Consider the following 11,970-nt stretch of genomic DNA (forward strand, 5'->3'; position numbering starts at 1 on the left):
TCCTCACGCTTTGTGGAAAGTGTGCGGCAGCGCAAAGCCGGCTGACAGCAGAGGCTCGTGGTCCACCAGCGTCCCTTCCCGCGCTCAGTTTTGTTGCGCGAGGCGGGCCCAACGTCACTTCCGCTGTAAACACCCGCGGGCCCGCCCACCACCCCGTTTACAGAGCGTCGTAACCCAGGGCAACTGTCGCCCTCGGCCGGCGCCAGCGAAGACTAAGCTGCCGGGGTTTTCCACACGTTGGCCCCATGTGAGGGTTTGAGTGGCGGCGGCCGCTTCTCCGCCCCCGGAGCAAGGCCCCGCACCACTCGACGGGCGGCAGAGCCTGAGGCCCTGCCCAGAACGAGAGGAAGCTGCCTTCTTGGACGAGGAGGCAAAAGGAAGAGGTAGTGGAAACCGGCGTCGGAATTAAGGGCGGGGCCTGGAGAGTAGCGGCACGGAGTGGGTGGGGCAGTGGGAGGAGCCGTTGAAAGGGAGGGACAACCCTGTGGGGGAGGAGCCAATCGATGAAGCGGTGGGGCTTGGTGAGGCGAGTAGGGACGTTTCGCCGGTGGGGTTAGCTCTTGAAAGTAGAGAAGGCATCTATTGTGCCTGGGTAAGAACTGCTGGAGGAAGATGAGGAAGAAGGAAGGATCGTGGAAGGAAGGAAGAGGAGAGGAGTAGCACGCAGTACAGGGAGGGACTATTAAAGGAAAGGGAAGAACCAGGCATGAAGTGTCGGGGCCATAGGAAAGGCAGGTTGGGTGTGTGCGATTCATGACTTGTATTTTCACGTAGATTGTAAACTATGAGCTCTGGAAAGACGGGCGTTGCTTCATTATTTTATTCCCAGTGCTAGACAGCTAATAAAGTGAGTGAATGAATGGAAATGGAAGAAGTGGAAGAGTTGGAGTGCTTCGAATAGAAATGGTCTGACTGGAGGAGGGATAGCTGTAGGAACAACACTCCTAGGAGTCATTCAATGCACAGTCAAAGCTACTGTGCTCTGTGGGCACATAAGGATAAGACATAGATAATTAAAATGGGGAGATAAGATTTATACTCTTGAAAATGCGAACAATTTGCTCAAGTTGGGTGGCACATGTGCTTAACTTTGAGGCAAAGGTTCAACTCCCTATCGACCTGTGTTCCAAAACTGTGAATTAGATTGAAGTCCTTATGTCATTTTCCTTTAGATACTATATTACCAGTGATCAGCATGCCTAGGCCAGTCTTAAAGATCTGTTCAACCAGTTCATAGGTGTGGAGCTTAGCTTTGTATTAAGAAACCTAACTCCCACTACGGCTGTTTCTGTTGATTGATTTCTTTAACACTTAATGATAAGGGTCCCTACCCTAGGAACATCCATTCAGAATTCCAGTGAGGCTGCCAGAAACCCATCTTTCTCTGGCTGAAATTCTTTAAGCCTAAAACTTCCAACAAGATGGGGGTAGATGTGGGGACATGGTGTAGAGCCAGGGAAGTGGTGAGGCGTTTTGAGGTATTACAGCCTGCTTTTGACTCAGACATCATGGGCTTTATGTTTCTCCTGGCCTGTCAACCTTACCCCCACTGTTAATGATTAGGAATGTGTCAAACAGGTGTAGGGATCTAGGGTAAGATAGTTGTAGTTTGACTACGTAGAGAAGCAATGACAAATATGTAAAAAATGTGTTATGAACTTCCTTATTCGTTCCCTGACAGACATCCATAATCAATCACAGAAATCCTTCCTGTAGTGGTCAAGTCTTAAGATCCTTCTCAACATAACACTCTAGGTAGCCACTACTCGTTTACAACTGACAGTCTGGAACATATTCTTCATCCCTAATATAGATAATAAATGTAAAAAAAAATTAATAGACAGCAATGTAAATGTAAATTTTCTTAACTCTGGGTAAAATACCATTTTTTTCCCAGTGGGGTTACTTAAATAGATGGATCAGGAATCCTGTAGATGAAATTTAGAAATGTAGGCCAGGTAATTGTATAGTAAGGTTGGATAATTAGTAAACGCCCAAGTACAAGGGATATCCACAGGACATTGTCCTCTGTCCACTCCTCCCCAACATTTATATCAATGATTTAGATGAAGTTACAGAAGGTATGTCCATTGAATTAATAGAGTCTTAAGTTGGGGATGGGAAGAAATGATTCAGAATTATCTAAGCAGGTTGGGATGATGGTCCAAAACCCAAGAAAAGGACATTTAAAAAGAATCTAATACATTTGGATGTCTACATCTAGCTGAAAAGAAGAAAGAAAAAAATTGAAAGGAAAACAACAGCATGGGTATGGAATCAAGAAGACAGGAATTGTTAACATTTCATGTGAAAAAAATCTGGAAATTCTGGTTGACCTCAAGCTCAGTGTTAATCAAGATTAGGATGGAGAATTTTTAAAAATATATCAACCTTTGTTGAATTAATTGGTGATTTCAGATCAAAGGGAGTCAGATTTCAAAATAGATATTTCTAGCCAGATCAAATTTTAAGTATCGCCCTAATTTCCAAATACTACATTTTAAAGACATTGAGAAGTGACTGTGCATTCTTAAGGTGAGGGAATTTGAGATTCTTGTCTGAAGAAATGATAGCTGTCTTCAGATATTTTCTGGATTGTCATATGCTGCTTTTGGGAGGAACATCAGGAATGGAGAAGCAAAATTTGCAGGCTTGCAAATGCCTTAATTTGAGAACATTCCAATCTTAAAGTTGCCACTGGAATGGAAAAAATAGCTTGTAATATAATGAGTTCTCAGTTATTAAAATTACTTAAGCATGTCTAAGAACAGTGCCTAACCTCAGGTCATGAAGATTGTCTCTTTTCTTTTAAAAGCTATATAGTTTTATGATTTTTATTTAGGTATATGATCCATTTTGAGTTAAAATTTTTTTTTGCATATTCATGGGCCACTGGTTGGCACACTATAGTTGAAAAGATTATCCTTTATTCATTTAATTATTTTTGCATTTTGTCAGAAATCAATTGGCCATGTTTGTGTGGGTATATCTCTGGACTCCCTGTTCTGGCCCATTGATCTATGTGTCTTTCCTTTCGCCAGTATCATACTGACTCCTATAGCTTTATGGTGATTTTTGAAATTGGATAGTGTGATTCCTCCACTTTATACTTCATTTTAATAATTGTTATAGCCATTATAGTTCCTTTGTATTTCCTAATGAAAGCTACACTGATATTTCCAAATGTATAACAAAGAGGTATTTGGTAGTCTGTGTACTTCTCAGTTCATAAACCAACTGCATGATTATAATACAGTGTCAGAGATCCAAAAGGTAAAGTCTATTTTTTTTTGAATTTCCAGTCCATTCTTTTGCAGTTCAGTAAATACAATAAGAAGGTCTTTAGTACTTTGACTTAAGAATAGGTGGACAATTATTTACGGAGTTTCCCTAAATCACCTTCCTTAACTATTCTCTGATTGTTATACCTTTGTTGTACATCTGTTCTTTTTCAGTAAGTCCTTGTTCTTTACTCCAACTTAAAATCATACAACTGCTTTATCTGTTCTTTGATACATTTATTTCAGTTTGCTTAAGGTCGAAATTTATCCTATGCTCACTTTCATCATTATTCCATATTTCATTCCTTGAACTACTCTGATAATGTAATGGCTTAAATTGTTTTTAGTATGGGAAATTTCACTCTTACATAAAAGTAGAGAGAAGAGTATAGTTAACCTCCATGTCCTCATACCCATCTACAACGAACAGAACTTAAGGCTCCTTTTATTTCATCTAACTGAAACCACCCCATGCCCCACACCTCATACACTACTTGTAGGAATTTTGGAGCAAATAAAAATGGCTTATGTTTAGTAGGTAAACATAAACCATTTAGTTGGTAAAAATAAAATCAACTATGTTACAGATTTTTTTTTCTGATCATTTCCATTCCATTCTGTCCTTAAATGCTACCAGAAAAGATATTTTCTGGATCATAGTGAATCTCCATAGGCTCTGTTTCACAGACTCTCATTCATCTCCTTTATTTCCTTTCCAAATATCTTAAGTTCCTTGCTCTGTTTTTCTTTGGGTTTATTTTTGTTTATCCAAGCATGTACTTTGGGGTCTTGGACCTCAGTCAACATTTTCCCCTTTGTAAATTTTGGTTTGAGTCACTTCGATAGCATATGTCAGAGGGTTTAAGATCTTCTGGACTACATCTGTGTGCCTTCCTGCTTTGTACTCCAGTTGCATCTGCAAATGCATTTTCCCATGGTAGCATTTTAACTATGATAGTTGTGTTTTCTTAATGTCATTTTCTTGGAAAACATTTATAAGGACTTTGATTTATGCTTTATACCAGTGATTCTCAAACAGAATCACGTTGTAAAGCTCGCTGGAAGTCAAGAAGAGGAATAGCATGAGTTCTTGATTTACTTCAAATCTGTAAAGTAGGCATAATTTTACTATCAGAAAATATGAGTATTATATCAGTGAAGATTTCTGCATTCCAACATAAAATGACATAATTTGTAAGTTACATATCTACTCTTTTAGTTGATCTTTGATTGCTTCTTGTATATTTCTCTTTGTCATCGCTTACATGAGCTAGAAGACAAGAAAAGCTAGAAGGCAAGAGAACTTGATGGCACATTTATTGGAGGAAAGCTTAAAATTAAGACTATGCTTTTCACTAACTGAATTTTTTTCTTATTAGGGAAAGACCACCAATATTCTGTTTTAGTTGTGGAGCATCTTGATCAGGCTTGCTTGAAGAATACCAGGGTTCTGGAGGAGCACCTAGCAATCTGGTATGTAGGAATCTGACCATTTGACTAAGAATATATGTTTACTTACTCTGAGATGATTCTTAGTTTTCAGTCAAGAAGTCAATATAGTTCTCATGACCCCCCATTAAATGAGAAAGTACCTATAAAAATATAGTATTCATAACAAATATGTGAAGTGCTTATAACAATGCGTGGCATGTAGTAAGAGCATGAAACAGTAAATTTTATTACTAAATTATTATTGTCACCTTGGTTTCTTCTGGCACTTTTTAATATAATGTGACTGGAACCTCTTCTGGTGCCCTCACTGAGTCAAATTCTACTGACTCCAAAAAAGGGGCTCACCCAATATTGCATCCTTGGCCTCTGCTGTTGCTCTCTCTAGATATATAGAGATAGAGATAGAGTCATCCCCCAGGATCTCACATATTCTCATGTCATGTAAGAAATAGCTGAAAGCACTGGAGATGGTTAATCTGAAAGAGAGAAGAGTACCTGGAACTTTTTCTTAGGACTGATGGGAGACTGAGGTAGTGGGCAATCTCTGGATCAATGATTCTTCAGCCTTCTGTAGTGACAGACAGCTTCGTAACTCTGATGCAGGCCTTTCTCTGAAAAATCATTCAACATCTTCAAGGGCATCATAGACTTTCTTAAGCCCACTCAAGGATGAGAAGGCTTCTTATCAGGGAGCCTTGCTCTGGAGGGTAAAACTAGGCCCAGAGAGTGGAGGATGTCGATGGGGCAGGAAAAGCAGTCTTGGTTCAATATAAGGAAGAACGTTCTCACAGAGCAGCAGTTCTCCAACTTTGCTGGATTTTAGAATCATCTGGGGTGATTTTTAAAGTCCTGATGGCCGGGCTGTGTCCCTACCAATTATAATCAGAATCTCTGTGGGTGGGGTCTGGGCATTTTTATTTTTTATAAAGCTCCTCAAATAATTCCAAAGTGCAGCCAAGTTTGAGAACCAGTAAATTAAAGCAGTAAATTACTTTGCCTCTCTGAGTAGTCTTGTCAATGGGGATACTTTAAGCAAAAAAGCTTTTCTCATTGATTCAAACATTCTAGAGCTACTTAATCTCTCCTGAACAATATCTACTTCTTTGTTATAATAACCTCAAGTTTAAGTTTATTTTATTATTTAATAAATGGCTTTACTCTTGATTCTCTGCTTTTCCCCTTTTGAACTGTATGCTCATTAGGTCTATGGGGTTCTGTGGTATAAATGTATTTGTAATTCAGAAGAGAACAAGGTCAGAGTGTATTTATAAGGAGATATTTTTGGCCTGGAGAGTGACTGAACTGAAATTTCATAATATGAGAGGATCAGGCTGGTTTGCACAATCTGCCACATCCTTGATCCTCTGTTTGTAAATAAAATAGCACTTTCAGTTTTTAGTCACTTGTAATATAAGTTTTTTCTTTTCAGATCTCACTCATTTTCTCCGATGTCATATTGGAAAAGATTACGATGTCCAAAGATATCTGACCTTCCGTAGGTAAATGGAATTTTTTACCATCAAAATGCCACTTTAAGCCTAAGTGAAAAAGCTGAAATGGTAATTGAACAGATACCATTACAAGAAGTTACTTATCCCTGCCTCAGCAGAAAATGAAAAGTGTGAGTTTCTGGCAGGGAGCCTGTTGGGGTGTAAGAAAGCAAGGTGTGTGGTCCCCAGTGAACTCTATCTCATTACAAGCAAGAATTTCCTCAAGAAGGCACTGACTGCTCACTAGCACTTGGCTGGATCACTGGCAGTCACTGCTTAGGCATTAGAGTCATCTGTGCGGCTTATGGGGTCCCCAGGAGGAACATCTGTCTGTGGGGAAGTATTATAATCATGCCCTTTTATATATGAGCACACACACCCAGAAAGGTAACTCATCTAAGCCTCACACAGCTAGCAAATAGGGTTGGGACCCTGGCTGTTTGACACTTGAGTCTGTGCTCATAATCAGGATTATAAATTTCATGACCCTTTGACTGGATTATAAATGCCAAGTCCCATTTTTCAACTTGGAAAAGCATCAATTAAGGATAGATATAATGGTTTCTATCATTGTTACCCTCACTACTACCACTACTATCACCATCACCTACTGTATTAGTTTCCTAGATCTACAAAGGACCACAGACTAGGTTGGCTCAAACAACAGAAATCTATTATGTCACAGTTTCAGAGACTCGACACCCAAAATCAAGGTGCTGGCAGGGTTGATTCCTTCTGAAGACTGTGAGAGAAGGATCTCATCTGGGCTTCTTGCCTTTGCTTGTAGATGGTCATCTTCTCCCTGTGTCTCTTCACATCATCTTCCCTCTATGCATGTTTGTGTATATGACACCAGTCATATATGGTGGATTAGGGTGAACCAATTGACTGAGCTTAGACCATGTGGTCCACCAGTTTCCTCAGAAGCCTAAGCAACCCCAAGCTGATACCCAGAGTTGTTGGGAAGGGAAAGAAGAGGAGGCTGGGGTGCCTAACTCACCCATGTCCACTGCAGTTTTTTTGTTATCAGCAAAATATCATTTGGACATTTTTGGAATAGAGGGTAGCAATACCCTCTACATTGCTCTACATTAAACCTACGTTGCTTACTGCAGTCTGTACTCCATCATGAGGGATAGAGCCTGTGTTAACATCTTCCTCTCCTCTTTTCTTCACTTCCAACTTTGGTCTTTAACAAATCCATTAGTCTTTAATTAAAATTAGACTTATCTTTTATACCATCACTAGTTGGCAATGGATGGTTTTGTAGTATTTCTTCTGAGTCTGTTCCTGAATGTGTTAAAGATATTTCACCCAAGTTATTTATTTTTTTTAAGTCAGTATTAAAAACTGAGTTCAGTCCACATTTTAAACTACAGGAAGAAGATGTTAAAAACTGTAAGCAACCATCAGAGTAATAACAGTAATGGATCTCTGTCTGGAAAATGAGACTGAGATAGAAAATAGTGAAAATGAAATTCAAAGTACAGAAGAAATTGAATTAACCTATACGTGTCCAGAAGAAAGAAGGGAAAAGAATCATGTTTGTTGTCTTCTCAATATCAGTGACATTACACTTGAACAAGATGAAAAAGCCTGCGAGTCTGTTATTGGAACTGGATGGGAAGAAGCGGTGAGTATCTTCTTGGGTTAGGTCTCTTGTGCATCAGTGTTTTGATGCAAACGTTTTTACTTTTCAAAAATAGTACTGTTACCAAAAAATGTGTAAACAATAGTACTGTTACCAAAAAAGGCTGCTGTATAGAAACCTTTGAAACAGAAGTAAAATATTAACAATGAGGATAGCAGTACCTTTTATTGAGTATCTATGGCCATTCAGTATTAGAAAGCATAGTACTAAATGCTTCAAATACAACACTTCATTCAACCTCACAATAGTCCTATGAGGCAGATATTATGAAGAGCCACACTTTGAGGACAAGGATGTTTAGGCACCCAAAGGGTAAAATAATGCACTGAAATCATCCTGCCAAGGGCCAAAGTCTTCTGGACTCCTTAGCTCCTTAACTACTGTACTAAACTGCCCAAGAGAAACATGAAATTTCTGTCCTGGGGTTCTACTCAGAACCCTGTTTAATCTTAACTTATCCTTAGAATCAAGAACAGAATCCTAAATTTAGAACTGTAAGGAAGTTTGATTTAATCTAAAGTTTCTCAGGTGAACTTGGCAATGTCACAACAGGGGGTGAGGGGGAGGAGGTGCTACTGGCATCTTATGGGTCAGGGCCAGAAATGCTGCTCCTCATTGTACAATGTCCAGGGCAGTGCCCACCAGAAGGAATACTCCAGCCCTATCATAGTTCAGGCTGCTGTATCAGAATACCATACACAGGGTGGCGTAAGCAACAGACGGTTATTTCTCACAGTTCTAGAGGGAGGAAGTCCAAGATCAGGGTGCCAGCACCAGCATGGTTGAGTTCTTGGTGAGGAGTCTCTCCCTGATTGTGCCCTCACATGGCCTGCTTTGTTGTGTACAAGAAGGGAGGGGCGAGGTGGGGGAGAGTATGGTCCTCCTTATAAGGACACTGATCCCATCATGAGGACCCCACCCTCTCGACCTCCTCTAACCCTAACTACTTCAAATGCCCCACCCCCAAATGCCATCCCATTGGGGATTAGGGTTTCAGCATAGGAATTTTGGAGGGACACAAACATACAGTCCATAACAAGCCCCAAATGTTGGTTATGCCAAGGTTGAGAAACCTCAATCGACTTGGTTTATTTTATAAATGTGGAAACTGAGGCTGAGTCAAGGCCCAGTGGTTTGCCCAGGTCCACTTGACAGTTGAAAGAATCATGTCTTCAAGAGCCCTTCTCTAGTACTCTCTCTACTGTATCACCCCACCACCGCGTTAAGCATTTATGACCTTCCAAACACATACTCCTATGCCAGGTAAGCCAGGACTATACGCTGTCCTATTTAAGAATTTAAAGCTTTCTAAGTTTATAAGGTTCCCTTTACTATTGAAAGTAACTACTTTGAAATATACATCTAAGGGCTGTTGGATGTATATAGACCTGCCTCTGCTCATCCCCTCTCCCTGCAGCCCCTCCATGTAGCAGTCCCCCCCAGGTGCGGCAAAAAGAGCCTGGAAGTACAACAAAACCTGGTAGGGGGGACAAGGACAGTTTCAAATTTATTTTTATTTAGTACCAAATATATTTTAATGTGCATCTGAAAAGCAGAGTCAGCACATCAAGGTGGCCATTTACGGATACTATTGCTTAGTATTTTACAAATCATATTTCTAGTATTTCAGATTTTGAAATACTATTGCTTAATATGAGGCTAAAATAGGTATTTAAAATATCAGTTCAAATAGGATGGCCAAAATGGGGATCTGGCCAAAATTTGGGTGGCTCTAATTTGGGCACCTCAGCTGAGAGTAACACACTGCTTTATTTGCAGGTTCAAGGCTGGGGAAGGGCTTCTCCAACTGCCTGCATCTGGCCCAGGAAGAAGCTTAAAAAGGTCAAGGTGGGAGAAAGTGCCAGCAGCTGCTTACTCTGTGTCAGCCTCTCCCAAGGCATCCCTGAGGCCAAGCCTCAGCTTGAGGCCAGGAAGTTGGAATCGGGGTGTCTGGCTGAGGCAGGCCCAGAGAAGGATCGAGGCAGCCCCTCCCAGGCTCAGAGCCCCGCTGAGGGCCCCACCACTGCCTGCACCAGGGAGAGTAGCAAGATGTGCTTTCCTTCCTACAATCAGGGAGAGAAGAAAAGTCTGCAAATAAAAGAGTTTATTTGGTGCATGGAACAGTGGACCATGCCAGAGACTATTAGGGCCAAGGGCCCCAGTGGACAAGGTGACCAAGGTCCCTCTATCTCAGACTCATTGACTTCCAAGGCCCTTTTAGTTTTGCCTCCTCTGAAGGCTTCAGCCTCAAATGGCTTAGGTATCCTGGGTAAGAAGAATAAGAACTTTCTCTTGCAGCCAGAAGATAATGTGCTACATGTGGAAAAGGATGAGGGTGTAGCTTGTCCATGTGAATTGAAAAGAGTTGATGGGAAAGATGGAAAGAGACCCCCTGAGCTGGCCAAGGACCATAAGGTCAACTGCACACAGCCTTTTCCTCCCCAAGTAGTTGGGACATCCCTTTTGGCCAGTCTGGAGCGGGGCTGCCTGCAGTGGTCTGCCCTGCCTGAGAAAAACCTGGTGTGCCCTCCCCATTCCAACAATGTACACTATCTCAGCACCATGCAGCTTTTGCAGAAGCAGGGAGTGCAAAACTACAAAGCCAAATTCAAAGCCAAGAAGTTGAGACCTCCCATGAACACCCAAGAGTGCATTCTCAAGGAGGTCAAGCAGGAAAACAGGCACCAAACATTGGAGGCCAATGTGTTCCCAAGACCTGTCTTGCCATCTCTCACAGTGAGCAGACTCCTTTTGCCTGTCTCCACTCACAGGCCCCTCTGAATTGCTACAATATAATTCCCTGGGAATAAGCACCTTTGAAACCCACTCATCCTCCCTCTCTCTTCTGCTCCTGCCCCATTCTCTTCTCTTTCCTTCCTTTCCCTCATCTCCCCTCCCTTCTCTTTTCTCATCCTTTTTTTTCTTTCTCCTTCCCTTCCTTTCTTTGTCCTTTCTTTTTCTTTTTCTTTTTTTTGTAGTAGAACCAGAGGAAATAAACTCATTGTATGGGTTTTGATTTATTCTCAAAGCACCCATATTTATGTGTTTCCTCCCTTAGTTGCTTAGTCATTTACAAAATGCGAACTGGTAAAGCCAGTCTCAGCCTCTGCCTGCTTTACATCTCCTCTCCCATTGGAACCCAAGTGGATAGTGGGGAATGTGAAAAGGGCCTCTCGTGGTGTTGCCCCCACATCACCCTTGAGCCCAATTGGAAAGGGCTCTTTCTGCCCTACCCCAGTGCCTTAAGTGTACTGGGCTTGTTTTGACCAAATTATTTCCTGATCTTTTAAACTATGCAGATACCTGTCTGTTGCTTCATTTTCTTTTGCAACAAAGGTCTGAAATATTGCTTTAGTAGAGAACTAGCCTGTGTCTAAATGGATAACCTTGCATTCCAGATGACATATCTTTATATCATATCCATGGGTATACCATATCCATTGGATCCTATGTGTCCAAAGTGACATAAATCCATGGGTTTACCATATTACATCCTATGTACCCAAAGTGACATGTCCTTATATTGTAGCCTCATGTTAATCTCTGTGTCTGAGAAGTTTTAGCCACAGTTCTACAAAATCCATCTTGGAAAGGAGGTTAAGAATAATTTTTTGAAAAAAAAAATCACTGTGATTATTGTCACCTCGCATACTTCCTTCAGCCTTACTTTGCATCTAATGTTTTGGAACTCGACAACTCCAGATACACACTCAAAAAATGGGCCTGTTACTTTCTCCCTTTCCCTGTCCCTTCTCCCCCACTCATTTTACTCCAATGCATTGGTTCCTGGAGTTGTATATAAATTAAACATTGTTTGTAAATGAGTTATATTTTAAATGCTGAGTGACAGTGCTATGTAGAGAAATGCTCCGAAAAAAAAATTTTGTAATTTGAATAACCATCTAGCTCCTCTGTAATTAGTTTGAATTTGTTTAAGGTAGGTTGTACTCTGGACTTTCCATCCCCTAAATGACGACTATTTGTAAACATCTGCTTTCCATAATTGCTCTTTAGTTTGTTTTGTTTTGTTGGTTTGTTTTTATGAAACAGTGGGAATGCAGGATGGATATAATACAGCAGTCATTAAAAGGTATAT

General features: G+C 40.9%; 1 protein-coding gene across 1 annotated transcript; it reads left to right on the plus strand.

The window, feature by feature from the left end:
- The first annotated feature begins 7,637 nt into the window (after positions 1-7,637).
- Positions 7,638-10,655, plus strand: CUNH16orf46 (chromosome unknown C16orf46 homolog). The gene is made up of 2 exons (XM_054579146.1): positions 7,638-7,856; positions 9,654-10,655. Exons 1-2 carry the CDS (start codon positions 7,650-7,652, stop codon positions 10,653-10,655), a joined length of 1,209 nt encoding a protein of 402 aa, XP_054435121.1. The 5' UTR covers positions 7,638-7,649.
- Positions 10,656-11,970: the final 1,315 nt, after the last annotated feature.

Source organism: Pteronotus mesoamericanus, unplaced genomic scaffold (assembly GCF_021234165.1).
Source record: "Pteronotus mesoamericanus isolate MK-2021 breed Mesoamerican mustached bat unplaced genomic scaffold, CSHL_Meso_final contig_52, whole genome shotgun sequence".
In the NCBI taxonomy this organism is placed as follows: domain Eukaryota; kingdom Metazoa; phylum Chordata; class Mammalia; order Chiroptera; family Mormoopidae; genus Pteronotus; species Pteronotus mesoamericanus.

Coding starts and splice junctions, on each gene's coding strand:
- CUNH16orf46 (XM_054579146.1), top strand. CDS start 7,650: ATGGATCTCTGTCTGGAAAATGAGACTGAGATAGAAAATAGTGAAAAT. Junction 7,857..9,653: donor GAACTGGATGGGAAGAAGCG/GTGAGTATCTTC, acceptor CTTTATTTGCAG/GTTCAAGGCTGGGGAAGGGC.